General features: G+C 44.0%; 1 protein-coding gene across 2 annotated transcripts; it reads left to right on the top strand.

Moving 5' to 3' along the window:
- Window positions 1-8,724: 8,724 nt before the first annotated feature.
- On the top strand, window positions 8,725-15,992 carry FBXL14 (F-box and leucine rich repeat protein 14). Of its 2 annotated transcripts, none has more exons than XM_069490120.1 (2): window positions 8,725-10,610; window positions 15,830-15,992. In XM_069490120.1, exons 1-2 carry the CDS (start codon window positions 9,459-9,461, stop codon window positions 15,839-15,841), a joined length of 1,164 nt encoding a protein of 387 aa, XP_069346221.1. In that variant the 5' UTR covers window positions 8,725-9,458; the 3' UTR covers window positions 15,842-15,992. The 2 variants fall into 2 exon arrangements, with proteins under 2 accessions (XP_069346221.1, XP_069346222.1); XM_069490121.1 differs by lacking the exon at window positions 15,830-15,992 and having other exon boundaries at window positions 9,496-9,548; window positions 9,650-11,150.
- The last annotated feature ends 4,231 nt before the right edge of the window (window positions 15,993-20,223 follow it).

Raw genomic sequence — 20,223 nt, 5'->3', positions numbered from 1 at the left:
AGTTACACACCAGTTCTGAGCAAGATTAATCTTGATCCCCCACTGCCTTTTGAAATATTTATCAAGATATGACAAGCCTAGGAGGATCAGGATAAAAATGACCTTTACTGGCACAGAGAACATAGCCTCAGGCTGTGGAAAAGCAGCAACATCAGCTGTCCACTCCAGGGTGGCCACAGTCTGGAACTGAGTCGGCTCTGGGTATTCTCTCAGCCTGTGCCTACTTTCCTTGGAGAAGAGAATTGAAACTGGTTTAAAATACTGCTTTCCCACTCTCACTCCAGCCCTTAGTACTGACGTTCTACAGAGGGCTCTAGACACAGTAACTATCCCATCCCACAGATAAAAATGGCACTTGATAAAAATTGATATGCACGAGCCTCGCTTGAGACAGTCGTCCTTTCGCTCCCTTGCCCAGAGGTCCTGCCTTTCCTGCTTCCTCCTCCTGCTGCAGTGGACTAATAATTTTCCCTGGCCGTCCTTTTCGCTCTGCTCAGATCCTGCCACACCCGGTTCCTCAGGGCTCCATGCCCAAATCTCCCTCAAGTTCTCTTCACTGACTCATTTGGAGAGAGGTCACCGACACCGAGAGTGGGCTGTGTCACCGATAAAGGGCTAATAGGGAAGTAGCCACTAGAGGGTGACATGATCACACGCAAGCACGTTGCTTTCTGTGCAGGGCCAGAGCCAGCTGTGGGCCTGAAGTGTCAGAGCGGATACGGGCCTGTCTTCCCGCAGCGAGCACGGCACTGCGCACACACAGACCACTCCAGCGAACAAACCGGAGCTTTCCACTGTTTGCGTGAAAGCCACACCTCACCGTGGTCAGGCGCTGCTCACAGTACAGGAGACATCTCGTTCACTCTCAACCATTGCTTTCACGGATCTCTCTTTTCTGTTCCTTTTTTCTCTGAGCCAAAGGTACTTTATTTTTATGAAGGTTGTTCAAATAATATGACAGCGGTACTCATAATAATAATCAGCCATAAATACTATACATTTCCCTGGTGCTTTAAAGATCTCAAAACATATTTGCACATCTTTTTTCCTTTTTTTTTTTTTTTTTTTTTTGAGACAGAGTCTCACTCTGTTGCCCAGGCTAGAGTGAGTGCCGTGGCGTCAGCCTAGCTCACAGCAACCTCAAACTCCTGAGCTCAAGGGATCCTCCTGTCTCAGCCTCCCGAGTAGCTGGGACTACAGGCATGCACCGCCATGCCTGGCTAATTTTTTCTATATATATTTTTAGCTGTCCATATAATTTCTTTCTATTTTTAGTAGAGATGGGGTCTCGCTCTTGCTCAGGCTGGTCTCGAACTCCTGAGCTCAAACAATCCGCCCACCTCGGCCTCCCAGAGTGCTAGGATTACAGGCGTGAGCCACCCCGCCCGGCCTCCTTTTATTTTTAGTTGACACTTGTACATAGTTACAGAGTACAGAGTAATATTTTGATACATGTATACAATGTGCAATGATCAAATCAGGGTAATTAGCATATCCCTCATTTCCTCATTTCGAACATTTATCATTTCTTGGTGTTGGGAACATTCAAAGTCCTCTCTTCTGGCTTTGGAACATATACAATTATTGTTAACTACATTCACCCTACAGTGCTATAGAACCCTAGAAATTGTTCCTCTTATCTAGCAGTAATTTTACATCTGTTACCCAACCTCTTCCTATCCACTCCTCCCCCCTGCCCTTCCCAGCCTCTGATAACCACAATTCTACTCTTTACTCCCATAAGCTCATTCCTTTAGTTCCCACATATGAGTGAGAACATGCAGTATTTATCTTTCTGTGTTGTGAACCCTCTTTATTTGGCATCGTATAGTCACTGCAAGGTGGAATGCTAAACTTCTATTGTTAATGCAGCAAAGCATGGTGGTTTAGGATGTGGGTTCTAGATCCAGACCACAGAGTTCAAATTCCAGTTCTGCTAGTTGTTTGTTCTTGAGCAAGTTACTTCTCTGTTCTGTAGTTTCCTCGTCTGGAAAATGGAGATCATAATGAACCTTTTTCATAGGTTGTAAAGATTAGCTGTTGTGAGAATTAGGGAAGTTCATATATGTAAATACCTTAAAAGAGTGCCTAATACACAACCAACAGCATTGCACTGTACGAGGAGGTGACATGCATTATTTCATTCAACTCTCACAAAACTCCCAAGATATGAAAATCACTAGTCCCATTTTACAGATGAGAAAACTGAGGATCCTAGTGGTTAAATAACTTATCCAAAGTCATAGAGCTAATAAGTGACAGAGTCAAGATTTTAACCCAGAATTCATCTAACTACAAAACCTATGTTCTTTTCACTATACCACTGGGGAAAAATTCAGTCTTTATACTAGAGGAGCTTATGTTCTAAAAGACAAAAGATGAGGGGGGAACCATAGTTCTTTCTTATATTATTTTTATTTTACTAAAATGGGGGAGATCCTTTAAGAAATAGAATTTAACAAAAGTTTTAAAGCAGGAGGAAGAGAGCCGGGCACTAGGGCTGCTCTACCAGGGTCCTCCCCTCTTGTGGTGCCCAGAGCAGCAGCACCAGCCGCGCCTGGGAACCGCTGGGAAAGCAAACTCTTGGGCCTCACCCCAGACATCCTGAATTAAGAGGCCTTCAAGGTTATTCTGATGCCTAGTCAAGTTTGGGAACCACTGCTCTCAGCAAAAGGAAGTGTGAGAGTTGGTAGTGAAACGCAGGTCCAAGGCGACAGGACGGATGCGTGTCTGGACTGTTTCTTTGAGAGTGAACGGACCATGTACTCTCCCTGCCTTACAGAGAAGACGAGGTGCTTATTCTAACTGAAACATTATTCTATTATGCTCTTGCACTTTTGCTGTGTTTCCACTCCTTAAACCTATTTCTTAAAAACAGGAAATAAAGTTTTAAAAAAGTTTAACTGTCAGCAAATGTATATCTGTATAATTTTGAGGCCCATCTGTAAGGGTTTTTCTCCCCTCACATTGCATTTGTTTTTATAAAAAAGGCATTTATTAGGTCCCTACTATGTGCCAGGTTCCACACTAAGCCCTGCCTTTCTCACGGATTTTCTTTCTTAATGAATCTCATAACAGATCTGTGAACAGGACTTACTTTCGTTTTATAGATGAGGAAATTGAAGCTCAAAGAATTTAAGTGACTTTGCCTTAGGTCATGCAACGAACTACAACCAGAAAGCCAAGATTCAAATGCACAACTTCTGACTGCAAAGTGTGAATTTAGCCATGTTCTGCCTGGAGAACAGACGTGTGCTGAGGAGCCCTCCCTGTCCCAGGCACGTAAGGGATAATCACACAGGAAAGCCACAGGCAGAACACCCTGAACCTCTCTTTTTCCATCCTTGCCTGGCTGGAATCACCAAGCTCTACTGTCAGAGAGGGGAGAACTGGGCCAATGAGGACAAGGCTGATTAAAACAAAATTTTTTTTCAAGGTACTCTTGGTTGTATAAACAGTCACAAAGTCCAGACCATGAACTAAAATTTTCTTACTTCAGATACTGAATTCCAATTCCAGGTAAAGGAGTTAAAATCGAGATTTCTTATTCTTAAAAAAAAAAGCTAAGAATTCTTCAAGACAGTTATTCTCAAAAGTAACCTAACTGATGCCTTAATATGGAAGACCCATAGCAAAGCGTGACAGTATCTGGTTGCTATTATAATGTTCTTATCTTTTTCTAAACAAAGAAAAACTTCATCCAGTTCTCTAACAAAATTTCCACTATATGTAATGACCTTCCTCCCATCAACACTTATTCAAATTCTAGGCTTCACTGTGGATCCTCTGAACTAAAAATATTTCATTTCTATCACTTTGTTGGCATTAACAAATACTGTCATTGTCACAGGTATTTTCTAGCTCACCTACTGGATTCCAAGTACTTAAAGGTAAAAACATCATCTTCAACATCTTTGTTTACTACATAGCACAGAGCAATGCGTATAATTCATATTAATATCCCTTAGTGACTGAATAAGTTGAAAACCCTCCTTCCTAGGTGTTTGGTGCCCTGGACATAATTGCATTTACACACATTTTATTTTTCTACAGTTGTCATATCTACCTGCTTTGTAACAAGAACCTAAGGTGTTTGTCAACATTAACGAATAATAGCTGATATTTGAGATTATTTTATTACTGTATTTCTAATCCTTTGGGTGGGTACCTGAAAATGCAAAAACATATATTAGAGCTAACACTCAAAAGGTGCAAATTACAAATGACAACCCCATTTCAGGAGTAGAAAAAGAGAGTGACCATTCGTCTGGGGTGATTGGTAGCATTCCCCTTCACAGTCACAGGTTTTCCAGTTTGGACAATACAGTACGCAGTCACCCTAATGAGAGGGCTCTGGTACCCAGATCTCAAGCTCTTGTTTTTAGGGTGGTGGATAAAGATGACACTAAGGCTGTGTTTACAGGATACAGCAAATTAACAATTTCGGACAGAGTAAACAAATATTTCAGGGTGTTCTTGGCAATCTGTTGATGTGAGAACACTTTTCATCTATTTTTCCCTTTTATTTACACCTTTATTTCGCAATGTTTGTCCTCCTTAAATCTTTTCAAAGTTTTTAAAATTGTGGTAAAATATACAAAACATAAAATTTACCATCTTAATCATTTTAAGTGTACAGTTCAGTAGCGTTAGGTATATTCACATTATTGTGCAACCCATTTCAAGAACTTTTTTATCTTATAAAACTGAAACTCTGTATCCATGAGACAAGAACTCCCCATTCTGCATCATCTCCCCAGCCCCTGGCAATAATCATTTTACTTTCTGTTTCTATAATTTTAACTACACACATAAGTGGAATTTATCTGATATTTGTCCTTCCGTGACTGGCGTATTTCACTTAGCGCAATGTCCCAATGTTCATCCATGTTGTAGCATTATGTTAGAATTCTCTTCCCTTTTAAGACTGAATAATATTCCATTGTATGTCTAGACCACATTTTGTTATCCATTCATCTGTCAATGGACATTTGGGTGGCTTCTGCCTTCTGGCTATTGTGAATAATGCTGCTATCAACATGGATGTACCAATAGCTCCCCAAGACCCTGCCTTCAGTTCTTCTGGATACATACCAAGAAGTGGAATTGCTGACTCATGTGGTAATTCTATTTTTCATTTTTTGAGGAACAAGCCATACTGTTTTCCACAATTTTACATTCTTCCAACAGTGTGTTGGGGTTCTACTTTCTCCACATCCTCACCAATATTTGTTATTTTCTGTTTCATTAATATAACAGTAACGATCCTAAGGCATGTGAGGTGGTATCTTATTTTAGCTTTGATTTGCATTTCCCTAAGGATTAGTGACATTGAGCATCTTTTCATATGCTGCTGTTTGTATATCCTCTTTAGAGATGTCTATTCAAGTCCTTTGCCCATTTTTAAATAAGGTTATTTGGGTTGTTGTTCCTGCTTAAATCTTTTATTTTCAGTCAGTGAATCAAGTCCTCACCCTCTCTAATTTTCAACATTCTCTGGCCAAGCATGCCAACAAGACATTCTCCTGTTCAGAAATGCTTAGGAATAGAGAGAATGTTGCTCTCAAGAAGTCTTGAAGTTGGAAAGGCAGCATTTGATAAACAAACCTCTGATTGCTACTGGTTGCCCAGAACTCTTGGAAAAGTTTTGATATGTAAGAAGTCTTTCATAAAGATTATCGTTGTTGATATTATTAAGCCCATTCATTTCAGTTTAACGTTAATGAAGTGCCTACCACGTAGTGTTGTGCTATGGATATGTTACAGTAAATTTAAAGGAAAATAGACACAAAATATGTTAACTCCTTTGACCCAATTCATAAGCTTGACTCCGAGCCACTCATTTGGATACTTTTTTCTTCCTTTCTTTTTTTTGAATGAGGAGTTAAAAGCTACAGATCTATTCTGATCTTTGCTGCCACGTCTTCCCTCTCTGAATAAGGAAGTATGCAACTTTAAACAAGCCTGATCTTTGGGTTGGGCCTCTCAATTTTCCCGGGCCCTACCCAGGGTAAAAACACACTACATCTGAAAATCTACATTTCTTTAAAATTCTTGGTAAGGTTTTGGAGAGACTCCCTACACAAGGCTATCATTTCTGCATTTATTTTTATTTATTTATTTATTTATTTATTAAATTTCAGAATATTATGGGGGTACAAATGTTTTGGTTACATGGATTGCTTTTGTACTGCTTGAGACAAAGTGATAAGTGTGCCATCACGCAGATAGTGTACACTATACCCACCACAGTTCTTCTTTTAAACAGAAGCTTATAGTTCATTCAGAAAAAAACTACTGGTTGCAATTTGTTGAATCATATACAAAAATATCAACCTGACTGTAAAATATGAACAGCTATCCAAAGGATTTTCTACGTAGGTGTACATTCTTTTCCAGACAGAGTCTCTTGTCCAAATGTACCCTCCATATAGTTTTGTGTCCCACAACCCTTAAGAGGCCACTGCTTGTGAAAATATCTGGAGTCTGCTTTAAGAACAATGTATAATTCCATGGGTTAAGGAGACAGCAGAACTCATTCAAGGCTCATGGTCTCACAGAGTGTTACTACTGTAAAGGTCCCTGAAGATTATCTAGTCAAATCACCCTAGTGTTAGAGGAGGAACTGAGGCTCAGAAAGGAGAGTCATTTCCTCAATGCCATAAAAAGTCACTAGGTGTCCAGAATTCACATAGGGCTCATTAGATGCCGTAGTTCTTTTTCCTCATTAACGTTTATTTTCTGAGATGCTTCTTGATGTTATATTTTCCTAATTATTGAACATGAAAATAATCATATTGCTGAAAATACTTGTAATATATACTTGAATGCCTTAAATAAAAGTCTCTTATTAATACAATTCCAGATTTCAGGAAAAAGTTTTGTTGGAACTAGGACGAGGTGGCCAAGTTCTAGAGAAAGTGCTTCCAGGCACCTCTGAATAACTCTTCAGATTCGAGACCAGTGGGTTTTCTAGAGAAGGAAAACCACTGAGCTCCTTCTTCATCTGGAGTCTGGTCAGGTCTCCTGTCTAAAATTCCCCCCAAAAGTGTGGGGCACTTTGTTTTGTGTTAAGTAGGATTAAGGCACACTGAGGTGCTTTGGATTAAGATCTTGACATCAACACAAACACACCTACATCCATATAACAACAAAAAAGTGACTTTCATGTAAAGGTGAAGGTAAAAGTTTAGGTAGGAGTGTCTGAGAATAATAAAAGCCCAGATAACCCCAGGGGAAGGGTTAAGCCCAGGGACAGCTCAAAATCTTGACACTATTGCCACTGTACATCTGGAATCATCTGGATGACTAACAGTACAGTCTATCATTTCAGGAAGGTTACAAAAATCTGTGGGCCTCACACTATGTGTAATGCAGTGAGGTAACCAACAAGCTTGCAAAACTTTTTGCTTCTGCATTTCCTGATTTAGGAAAGAGAAGCAGTGGGGGTCTAAATGTATATTATGTCTGTTAGGGAATTTGTATGTACTTGGTCTAGGATTGGTTGCTTGCGCAAAAGAGAAGTGGCCAAAACTAACAATCTCATATACTGAATATGGAATCCATTCAAAATCTTGTTCAGGTCCTCAAAGAATCAATGAATCCATTTTCCCTTTCTGATAGATAAATCAGGCTGTCTGGTATCTAGTTGTGTGGACTCATAAATTATTTAAAAATATAGAAGGTCATTTTCTCTGATCCAAAAATTCCTGGTTTAGGGGTAGTTAAAATGAAACTCTGAAATCCTATCATCTTTATGGGCATTTAAGACCCAGGGGCCATATTCTAGAATGGAATATTGTCCTGGTTCCCTAAAACACAGTTTATAAACCAAAAGACATCGACGAGAGCATCTTAAACTAAGTCTAGTAGCCATTCTATTTTATCAAACAGTAAATCTGTATTGGCACAAAAAAATATTAACTATCAGTACAACTGGGCCATACCGTTTTATACGTCTAATAGGCCGGTGAAAAGGAAAAAGATCGTGAAACAAGGCTTAGGAAAGGCTGTTCCCTTCCCAGAGCAAAGCAGGCTGAGGGCACGGGTGGCGCAGCGGAGTGCGTAGTGGAGGAAGTTTTGATGTAGAAAGTACTGAGGGAAACACAGCGGTGTCTGGAAACAATCAGAAGATGCCAGAAGGAAGTAGTAATGGATAATTCTAGAAAATTCTAGAACAAGGACAAGAGCAGGTCAGCGTTAAACTAGAATGAGTACAATTGAGTTTCTCCCCAATCTAAGGCACAAGACTGGAGAGAAAGGAATCGTAGGAAACAGCCCCACTGGGGGGAATTGGGGATGTGGGAACAAGATACGTGTGAAGGGGCATTAGGGACAGTAGAAAAAGGAGAACCGGGTGGTGACTGTTCAGCAGTGCTATTAGGAGGAGGGTCCTGCAAGGATAATGAAGGGAGGAGGGGGTAAAGTACGGGTCGGGAACTGCAGGGGTAAACCGTGGGCAGGGGCTGCGCGGACGTCAGCAGCAGAGAGAAAGGGAAGGCGCAGGGTTGGGGCGTGGCCAGAGAGGGAATGGCTCAATAACGGGCTCCCGGTGAACAGAAGGGTGGGGAAGCGCCTTGCTGACAGCTGTTCTCAGATGGCGCCTACAGGGTTAAAAATCAGGGGCGACGAGACGAGGACGAACTCGGTTTCCAGGGTAACGGCTCCGACAGTTCCGGCAGCGCAGGCTCGTACCATTGCGCGGGCGCGCGCGGGGGAGCGGAGGGAGGAGGGGACGCGCGGAGGCGCAGTCGGGCGGAGGGCCGGCTCGGACGCTACCAACCGCGCGGCCGCCTGCTCGCCCGGGTCTGCGCCGAGCCGCGCTGGGGCCGCGGCGGCCTGGAGCTGGGCCGGCAGCGCCCAACCGCCCGCGCACGGCGGGGGGAAGAACGCGCGCCCGGTGGCCCGGCCTGGCCTCCTGGTCCCCCCGCCCGGGCGGCGGAGTGCGGGCGGCCCGGGGCTGGGAGGTTTGAAAAGCCGGCGAGAGACAAAGGCGGCAGGAAGCCTCCTCGGCGCCCGGAGCCCGTGCGCCCGGCCCCCGGGCCCCTCGCCGGCCCGCCGGCCCGCGGAGCAGCGCGGCAGCGGGAGGCGGCGGCGGCGGGAGGCGGAGGATGCGGCAGGGGGCGTGGGAGCGGCGGCGGCGGAACGGCGCGGCCCGAGCGCGGCGCGGCTAGACCGGGCGGCGGCGGCCGGGCTCGGGAGTGAGGCGGCGGGCGCCTTCCGCGCCCGGGATGTGAGGACCGAGCGGAGCCCGGGGCGGGGGCGGCAGGAAGGAAGGAGGGACGGACGCACCAGGAGGAGGAGCGGCGGCGGCGGCCGGAGCCGGAAGGCGGGGAGGGGCCGTCCGTTGGGCCCGAGGCGGCGGCGGCGGCCGGGGCGGCCCGCTCTCGTCACCTTCCCGGGCAGGAGCGGCCAGGCCCGCGCCTCCGCCCCCAGCGCCGCGGACGGGGAGGAGGAAGATGGAGACCCACATCTCGTGCTTGTTCCCCGAGCTGCTGGCCATGATCTTCGGCTACCTGGACGTGCGGGACAAGGGGCGCGCAGCGCAGGTGTGCACGGCCTGGCGGGATGCCGCCTACCACAAGTCGGTGTGGCGGGGGGTGGAGGCCAAGCTGCACCTGCGCCGGGCCAACCCGTCGCTGTTCCCCAGCCTGCAGGCCCGGGGCATCCGCCGCGTGCAGATCCTGAGCCTCCGCCGTAGCCTCAGCTACGTGATCCAGGGCATGGCCAACATCGAGAGCCTCAACCTGAGCGGCTGCTACAACCTCACCGACAACGGGCTGGGCCATGCGTTCGTGCAGGAGATCGGCTCCCTGCGCGCCCTCAACCTGAGCCTCTGCAAGCAGATCACCGACAGCAGCCTGGGCCGCATAGCCCAGTACCTCAAGGGCCTGGAGGTGCTGGAGCTGGGGGGTTGCAGCAACATCACCAACACTGGCCTCCTGCTCATCGCCTGGGGGCTGCAGCGCCTCAAGAGCCTTAACCTGCGCAGCTGCCGCCACCTCTCGGACGTAGGCATTGGGCACCTGGCGGGCATGACGCGCAGCGCGGCCGAGGGCTGCCTGGGCCTGGAGCAGCTCACGCTGCAGGACTGCCAGAAGCTCACGGATCTTTCTCTAAAGCACATCTCCCGAGGGCTGGCCGGCCTGAGGCTTCTCAACCTCAGCTTCTGCGGGGGCATCTCGGACGCCGGCCTCCTGCACCTGTCGCACATGGGCAGCCTGCGCAGCCTTAACCTGCGCTCCTGTGACAACATCAGTGACACGGGCATCATGCATCTGGCCATGGGCAGCCTGCGCCTCTCGGGGCTGGATGTGTCGTTCTGTGACAAGGTGGGGGACCAGAGTCTGGCTTACATAGCCCAGGGGCTGGACGGCCTCAAGTCCCTCTCCCTCTGTTCCTGCCACATCAGTGATGATGGCATCAACCGCATGGTGCGGCAGATGCACGGGCTGCGCACGCTCAACATTGGGCAGTGTGTGCGCATCACGGACAAGGGCCTGGAGCTGATTGCTGAGCACCTGAGCCAGCTCACAGGCATAGACCTGTACGGCTGCACCCGAATCACCAAGCGCGGCCTGGAGCGCATCACGCAGCTCCCCTGCCTCAAGGTACTCAACCTGGGACTCTGGCAGATGACGGACAGTGAGAAGGTCAGGTGAGGGCGGCAGCACCAGCTCCCCTTGTCCTGCCCTGCGCGCCCTCCTAGCACCACCACCGCCCCCTACACACGCACACTATGCACAGATCATCGCAGTGGATGAGACGGGGCAGTGACAGAAGCCTCAGGCTCATTTTCTCCTCCCCTCTCCGGCGCCCCCCCTGCTCCCAGCCCATTCTCAGTGCATCTGGGGTTCCTCCGCTGGCCCTCCCCTACTCCCCTCTCCTTTCCCTGCTGATGGAGAGCCGGGCTCAGCTCCTTACCCACCCACTCCTCTGCAGGGGATGGAGGGCTGATGCAGCTACTGTATCCCCGCTGCGTTGCTTTTGGAAATGGGGGTGGGGAGTCCTTCCAACCCCTGGGAGTTGAGGAAAATGTCTGCCTTCACTTAAGCTTTCATTTGAATACTGTGATCTGGTTTTTATTTTGAAACGTATAAAAAGCAAACCCAACTACAACGGCCTTTTCACCCTTCTTCCACTTTGTAACTAATCCCAGTCTCTTCTCATCACTTCTCTTTTTACAGTACTCGGCTACTCACGCTCATTTCATTTTTATCTTCTTTCCTTTTTAAAATTTTTTTGAAGAAATTTGAAATCATGGTCCTTTTTTTCTGCTGAATATATTCTATATATTATATATATATAAATTATATATATATATATATGTCTGGCTACCTCGTTTTAGTTTACTTTTTTCTCTGAAGCCCTGGAATTCTACAAGAGAGATATTTTGAGACAAACATTTTTGTGCCTAGACTGGAAAGATTCCCATTGGGTTTGTGTGTCTTTTTTGTTTTGGCTTCCCATCCCCCATGCATCCAGCGTGTCCCATTTCCACATTCTGGCTGTAATTTTCTTTTTCTCCTTGTCCATTGGGATTTGAGGACCCAACAGTGTTTCTAAATCTTGACTTAATTTATAGCACAAATATGTGGGAGAAATGAGAGTTGAACTGTTTTTTGTTTGAGATGCAGATTGTCTTGAAAATGATTATTATATATGCAAATTCTGCCCTACCCTCACCCTCTTACAAGTTTCCCCTCAAAAAGGTCACACGGCGGCTTCCTGTGGGAAGCAGAGGAGCAGAGTTGGCCTGAGAGGCCTGGGGGCTGTGATGTGAAGGGAAAGAGACTGAAACTCATGTCTTATCTGTGTTCTATTAATAAAATGGGAGTTTGTGGGTTTTAAAAAAATTCTGTTTCTAAATGGAGGAATAGATGACTTTCTTTATTTTGGTGGGGGTTGGGACTTGTGGCTTTAAAAAAAATCACTTTTGAGTAGGATGTATATTTTTGTTGGATTTTGTTTGTTTATTTTTTTAGAATCCTCCACAGCAACATGTGAGACCATGGAGTTAAAGAAACCCAGAGACCTTTATCAATTAATTGTACTGTTTGTGAATTTGTATAAATAATAACAAAGATCCTCTTAAAACATTTATATTCTTACAGTAAAAGGTTAAACTGATATTTATATAATAAAAGAGGAAATATGAAGTATGTTTTTGAAAAAAAAAAAAACAAACAAAAAACCTTGTATCTGTGAATTATTTTTAAGGCATTGTGTGCTTGGGTACAAGCCAAAGTAGGATAAAGTAAAAGGAAATAAGGTATACAGTTTGATGCATCCTATGCGGTGTGAGTTAATTAAGCTCATGGTTAAAATTTTACTCTGTATAAGGTTTACTACTGACATCCAAATGTTTTGTTTCTAGAAATATGATTAGACTGGAGATTTATACAATTTTTGGCTTTAAACTGTCAACAACATGGAAAATTTAAAGAAATTGAACAAAATGAAACTTTTTTAAAAACCAGATTTGTAAGTCACAATTTCCCCAGTGGCCAGTTTTTCTCTGGGTGGAAATGAGATCTAGGGGTGATGTTGACAAAGTGGGTCCTGAGATGTGGATGTGGGCAAGAAAGATGGATTTCTTTACCCTTAGAGTGGGTGTGGGGAGGCTGTGAAGGGTGGAGGGGCTAAAGCCATTGTTCAGGAAAGTTAAAAGAGCGCTGGCTGTCCCAGTGTGCCAGCTTGCTCAGTCATGCATACTGAATCTCTCTGTGTGAGCGGGGTCCCAGTGGAAAGGAGGAGGGCAGCTCAACCCCTCTTTTTAACATTCCCCTCCAGGCCTGCCTGTGTGTAAGCACTTTCCTGGGGGAGGAGAGCTTGGCCAGGATTCTTGCACATTTGCATTTTAGCACTCCCAAGGCAGAGGCTGGCCACTCATCCACTCTGTTGAGGGTTTTTAGACTGAATTTGGGGTAGATTAATGAATGCCAACAATTCCAGCAGAGTTCCCTTTAGTAGACAATAACTAAATAATCTGACACCCTGTGGTTGGGCTGTGGAAACCTATGAGTATAAATTATCAAACAGTGGAGTAATTCATATTCCTGGCTTCAGGTCTGTCTGAGTTGTTTCTGAGATTACTTTAAAAAAATTGATCCCAGCTGATAAGAGTAGTATAAAGCTTTCCTGGATCAACCCCTCTTTCCAGGAAGAGGGCTAGAACCCAGGTTTCTCTTGGGGTAAGATTATTTTGTAAAATTTCCAAGCTTTGTGCTTGAGTATATGACAAAAGCAGCATTGTTCCTTTCTGGAGAGCCGTCACAATCGGGTCTAATTGAGCCTGACACTAGATCCATCTTCCCGTTCCTTTCTTGGGGAAGGTGTGGATCTCTTTCTTCCTGCTTAGGTTACAGTGCTTATTGCCTGGAAAAAAAAAATGTGTGAACCCTAGTTAGAAGAAGGGACTTTGAATTAGGGTCAGCTGTCTAATTCAGCATTTGACACACTCATGAAGGTTACACAAGTTTTAGGTTCTTGGTCTGTTTTCTTCCTATAGACTACATGGCTGTTAAGCTTCAATTCATGAAAATTTGAGCACCTTCTAAGTCTTAGGCTCTGCGCTCACATTCTTCATTTTAATACACAAAATAGTCCTACCTCTTATAACCTGGGGCATTTTCTGCTTTCTGTTTTGTCTCATTTTTTACATTCAAGGTTAAATATCAGCTTCACTAAAGGTTGGTAAATTGCTGTTTGAAAGTTAAGATCATGGCCCTAATGTCCTTATCCTAAACAAGGCATGCTTAACATATCTGGAGCTTCTCTAGAAGAGGTGAATAAACCACTTACTATGGTCAGTGAAGGTCAATTGCTAATCCCTCAACCTATCAGGATGGAAAGAAACTATGTGTGCTTTGCATGGTACTTGTAAATTTTAATCCTCAAAGCAATCTGTGGAAATAGTTATCCCTGTTTTCCAGATAAGCCATAATTCCTGCCTTAAGTGACTCAACCAGTCATTGAGGGAGCCAGGGTTCAAACCAGGTCCATTTCTAAAGTCCAGCCTCCCTTCTGCTTGATGAGAAGGTTTGGTTACTGCTACACCTTGGTTTCCAGTAAGCTGCTCCTCAGTGAAGTGAGTGGTAGCTGTTGGATCGGAGTATGAACAGGCTCATGCCATAGGGCATAACTTCAAAGGGAACGAGGGTGGTTCTTGGTATGAAAGGTTGATCCCACTATACCTACAGGAATGGAAGAAATGCTTTTAAAGAATAGACATGGAAAAGAAAATGAGTTGATACACATTTTGTGGGTAGTAACAGAAGTTAAAAGGTATGCCAGGGCAATTTTTAGAATAATTAAAAAATACCTGGTTCAGGTGTTTGCTGAAACTTAACTAAAAAGCAAAATGTAAACTTAATATAAACCGTATCATGTAGAAGTAAAAAACCTCAGTAGAAATTCTTTGCATACTAGTCAAGAAACAGCTCCATATACCTTCTGTTTCTAAGTCTCGTCGGGCATAGCCCTTTAATGTCCGTACTGAAAAGATTACCTACGAATGCAGCTCCCTGAGCGCCACCAGAGGCCTCTAGCTTGCCTAACCTACTGAAGGTAAAAGCCAGCACCAGCACATCCTTAACACACGAACTGCCACGTGAGTTGTACTTAACGCACACTAGTTTTGAGCCCAGGGCCGCCTGAAGCATATGTAGCACGTGTCTCTTCACCTTGGGAACTGCATGAACTATTTTTCAAGTTACATAAAACTCACACACAGAAAACAATAAAAAATAACAGATTTTTCATTAAATTAGAAAGGATCATTTTGTTTTCTAAGTTTTTATTCTATTTTTGTAATAAAACACTGTGGCCCCAAGGAAAAAAATTTTTTTTCTAGTGTGGCAGTCAATGTGTTAAACAGTTAAGAAAACTCTAACTGATCATATTCTTTCATGACTCAAATTAACAACAAAGATCTAAAAAAAGCAAATGTTCCTTTTTCTTTTTAAAGGTAAGACCTTCCTCTTATATAAGGACATACACAAATTGAAGTATGGCCTATCCTCTAAATCCTGGTGCTTTCCCACAGTGGTTACTAGACAGATGCTGGTCTTGGAATAGAAGTGAAACCTTTCACTTTTGACTTAGAAAATTTGAACTCAGGTTTCCCAAGGGGAAAGGGTAGCAGCCCCCAGGGACCACTGTGTTTCCAAAGAATAAGAACCTCTTGATTAAAAGATCAGATTTGTAAAACAAAACCAAGACCTCATGCAGCTTCTGACAACTGTCTCTTCCCAGTCCTCTGAAAGGGAGAGCCTCTGGCCTCTGATCTCTGCTCTGTTCCGCTGTAGAAAGGGGGGGACCACAGTAAGTCATCTAGTGGTCCCTTCTCTCTGTTTTCTTTCTCTTCCCTGCATCAAACATCACCCCTTTTAAAAGTTAATTCTGTTCCTTTAGCAGAGGGCAAGACCTAAATTTTGTGCCATTATGAACCCCTGAGGAGTCAGAAGGGTGAAGCTTTTTGATGAAATAATGTGGATCATGAATAAAAGCACAGGATTAGAAATTAGAAAAACTGCATTCAAGCCTAAGCTTATATTGGGCCACATATTTACCACATTTATGTCAATCTACTTGTTCAAATATTAGGTAGGAAGTTAAACTTTTTAAAAAGTCAATGTTGTAAAACAGATGAGACATTCATATTTAGATCAGTGCCAACTATTAGTTATTTATAACTCATCAAAAGTTAAGCACACAGCTGGAATAAAAGCATAGATTCTTAGCTCTCGGATGGAAACAGGTATTTCTGGACCATTGGTAAATTTAAATATCCACAAATGGTCAGTTTCAGTCTTTTCCTCTTTTCCAGGGATCGCTCTGAGTTTGCCTGGTGGAGTTGCCGTTACCAACCCAGGACACTTGGTACTATGTAAAGCCAAGTCTTCCAGCTGGAGTGAAAGAGAAAGCAGGCTTGAGATCCTAACTGCACAGCAGTGGAGTGGGGTATGTTAACCCCTCGAATAAAAGAAGTGAACTCCTCTGCTTGTTATTTGTTAATCCAGAAAAGTGTACATATTATCTTTAAAAAGAAGACTTAATTTTTTATTATCTCATTACTCTTCTACTTTAATTGTTTAAGGGACAAATGCTACATATCCTTATAAAAAAAACTTACAAGGATACTTGTATTTGTGATAGTGGAAACTAGTGAGTGTCAATTTCAGGAAGACAAGGGGCCTGCAGCAGCAGCAGCAGCAGAGAAGCCCGGTGAGGTGGTGTGAGCAATGTAACTGTGATCTGCCAGGAGAATTCGGTCGTAACAGAGTGTTCAATTTCTCTGTCTCCAAATTTTTGTATTCCCAAACCTAGCATATATGGTGCATCTAATTTTACAAATGGGGAAAGAGGCTTAACAAGGTAAAAGATTTTGCCTGGGTAATATAAGGGGTCAGTCATATTCATTCATATGGCTGCCCCAGACTTTAAGAATTACATCAGAAGGTGATCAACATGCAGGTAGCCTACTGAGACCCTGCAAAGTACCATCCTACCTCTCTCTTTAGAAAGGTGCGACACCAGAGCCCGTTATTTTTGCTGGGAGTGAAAAAAAAGTTGAAAGTTATTACTATTTAATATGTATTACATTATACAAACTTAGATATGTTCTGCAAGCATTATGTATAGGGTTATTCAAGAAGCCAAGAAAACAGTGCAGGTTGGTAAATGGTCTATAAGTTCTTGAAGTGTCAAATCTGTTGCCCTCAGAGGACTTGAGCCAGTGTCCAAAATACTGCTTTATCACAAATAGTAATGTGGAGTACTAATGCTAGAAGTCTATGCTTGTGATAGCCTCAAAGCTAAGAACTTAACACTACAGATATCTGTCAGACAATCCTTTTATAAAGTAGAATAGAGTTGCAGGAACTCTAGCTATTTTCTCTTCATTCAAGGGTAAAAAGGCTTGACTCCACAGATGTTTTAGTTACAAATCCCACTTGTCAAGAAAGAGTAAGAAAGTCTAATTTGTTAATACTGGGCACCCTCTTATGCTCGACTCCTCCGATACGTAATCTACGCTCCAGAAGGGTCAGGCTGCAACACAGCTGCCTGTCAACAGCCACCACCCACATCATGGAGCCAAGATGCTGGAACTGGCTGTGGGAAAGCAGTTCTTTGAAACCAGATTAATTTTTCATAAATACTAATATGGAATTATTCAGTATAGCTTGGAAATCATTGTTTTCTCATCTAAAAAGTATATGAGAAAATATTTACTACAAACGTCCATATTTCTCCTTAGGAAATCTTCACCCCAAACTGGCATCATTTACGCACACATCTGCTTCCATTTTCCAGCCCAAGGCAGGGCTCTTTGAGAAGTGGTCCCTAAGTAGGGAGGAGCCAAAAAAAAATTAGTCCTGATGTTCCTCAGAATCTCTAGAAAAATCACTGAGGTTAAAATTAGCAGATGGTAGGGGAGAAACTTGCAACAGTTAAAGCTCTCAAATAAATGCTTAATGTTCGCAGATGGAAGACAGCCACTTCTACTTCCAATATTTTAAACCTTAACTTCACTGATTGAAAAACCCAGTGCTGTAAACTACCGAAAAAAGAGAGAGAGAGAGAGAGAGATGGCCAATAAGTGTGTCTTAAGCAAACAATTTGAAAATGACAAGGTGGAAGTGACAGTTTCTAGCATTCCTAGTTCATTTCAAATGTGCAAAATTAAGTCAGTCTTTCAGGAATCTGTAAAAACAAGACGGCTAAGTTCTGTGGCCCCCTGAACTTTATCAGGCTCACAGCTGACTGCTGGAGGAAGCAGAGAAGGTCTTCAGGTTTCAAGTATGTAGCAGGGTGGTGTTTCCAGCCCTAGCTGGCGTCTGTGCTCTTGAGACAGATGCCCTGCCATTGTGCTCCGAGTCGGACGGCGACAATCAGAACAGCATGACCCACAGGAAAGCAGCTGGCCTATCTTTTTCCCACAAAGAAGGGTCCGATTTTCAATAATCACAAGAGCAACTGCAGAAATTCACTACAGTAAGTACAACACAGGATTTGGCAGCAAACAGCTTCATCACTGCTTACTTTAGAAATGAAAATGTATGTGAGTGTGTGTGTGTGTGTGTGTGTGTGTGTTAGGAGGTAGAAGTCAAGCACTACACATTATTGAAAGGTAGTGGTGGAAGATTGTTCTTGCCTCCTTCTGGACTATTCCTTGACCTACCCCATTCCCTAAAAAAAAAAAAAAAAAAACAAAACCAAAACCAAAACCTATCCTACCCACTCACACACAATTTACCTTCCCCATTGTGAGCTATGAATCATGTCCAAACCTGTATTAGAAGTAGCTAGGAGTCCAGGCTTGTGTTTTTCTTTACTCTAAGTTTATGAAAATGACTTTAGGATCCAATATAAGGCAGTAAAATAAAGTGTGGTTAATGTAAAACTAAGTATTTGTTCTCTACTGTGGAAGATGGAGAAATTCATTTATCCCCAAAGTCTGCAAGCCCTGTGTTTTGTCAGCAGGTGGCAGCATTGCCCGTGAGTTGGAGGCTATTTCCACGGGGAGCCACAACCTCCTTGGATCTGACAAACCCCTTCCGGTCGCTCCCCCAGCACGGTCCCCCAAAAGGACTTCCTCAGGGTATAAGAGTTGACAAGCGAGGAGTCTCAATTCCCAGGAAGGAGTTAAAATATCGGTGAAGTGACTCCCAGGAGGCAGGCGCGGGGCGCTCTGGAACGAGGCAGCCTGGCAACCTTGAGTTATTCTTACTTTTTTAACAAAACTTCTAATTCTTAAATACGATTTCATACTCACAAATCCTTGTTAGATTGCCATATTTAGGACCGGGAGAACAAATGGGGAAAAATTCAGTCATCCATAGAAATGTCAATTTTAACAGCAAGAGAAAAAGAGCTAGCTTTTTTTTTAATTACAAAAGAAAAATAGAAAGCATATTGTGAGGAAGAATTCTAGAAGTCCTTTGAGGAAAAATAACGATATTTTTTAAATTTTAGGAGCATCTATTTTTATTTTTTTATTATTAAAAGGAGTATCTTTATTGCCCAGATAAAGACATCTTCAGAAAATCTAAAGGAGTCGATGAAACTGAAAACAGTAAGAGCCCTGATGAAAAGGTAGCAGAAATAATAATAATTATTATTTTTTTTTTTTTAAGAGACAGGGTCTCACTCTGTTGCCCAGGCTGCAGTGCAGCGGTGCAATCACAGCTCACCACAGTCTGGAAGTCCTGGGCTCGGGTGATCCTCCTGCCTTGGCCTCCCGAGTAGCTGGGACTGCAGGCTCATACCACCAGGCCTGGCTAGTTTTTTAAAAAATATTTTGTAGAGATGGGGGGCTGTGTTGCCAGGCTAGTCTCGAACTCCTGGCCTCAAGCGATCCTCCCACCTCAGCAGTAGCAGAAATTAAACAATACTGTTGAGCCAACTTGGCCAGTTTCCATTAAATGTCACAGGGATAGGCAGAGGGTAGGAGAGGGCTGGGGGAGGGAGTCTTGCCCTCTTGGCTCTCCATAGTCTGGCCTCAGGGACTCGAAGCGTGAACCCAAAGGGCAGTTGTGGAAACATGGAATAAAAAAGCGGAAGGTGGATATCTCCTGTGGATACTTCTACCAAGCTGTATTAGCCAGATGACCCACAGCTTATAAACTCAGTAATACATACGACATTTTTGGTTAGAGAATGAAAAAAAGGGAAAGTTTCTGAGACTTGGGGCCTAGGCATGAAGCAATTGATTATTCCTGGCACCATCCATGAAAATCTTATAACAGCAGAAACTCCCTGGCAACTTTATGGAAAACATAGCTGAAACATGCCATTGTTAGTGACCACACCAAATGAATGCGGATTCAGGGAAAACAACCCAAATGAAGAATGGAAGTTGTAGAGGAAAGAAAGAGAACATGCTCCACTCCACACAGAGCCGAGGAGCAGAAGACATAGGTCAGGCTGAGGAGCCAGAATGAGAAATGAGGGGAAAGTGCCAACTTCAGTGACCAGCCGTTCCTAAAGGTGGTCCTTGGGGGGATTGGGAGGGTCGCTCTCTGATTTGCAGCTTCCGAGAACAGCTTTCCTGGGCTAGCATGTGTTTTCAAGAAGATGGCCCTCCTTCTGCGGTAGTCTGAATTTGACTTGAGACAAAAAACTCCTGCCAACGTGGCCTCCAGGCTGGTGTGAGGATGGACCTGGGACTGCGGTCTCGGCGGCCACAGCACCACAAGCCTGAAAGTGTCCCACTCGGAG

Source organism: Eulemur rufifrons, chromosome 16, assembly GCF_041146395.1.
Source record: "Eulemur rufifrons isolate Redbay chromosome 16, OSU_ERuf_1, whole genome shotgun sequence".
Classification (NCBI taxonomy): Eukaryota; Metazoa; Chordata; class Mammalia; order Primates; family Lemuridae; genus Eulemur; species Eulemur rufifrons.
This window is presented reverse-complemented; position numbering and strand designations above follow the sequence as displayed.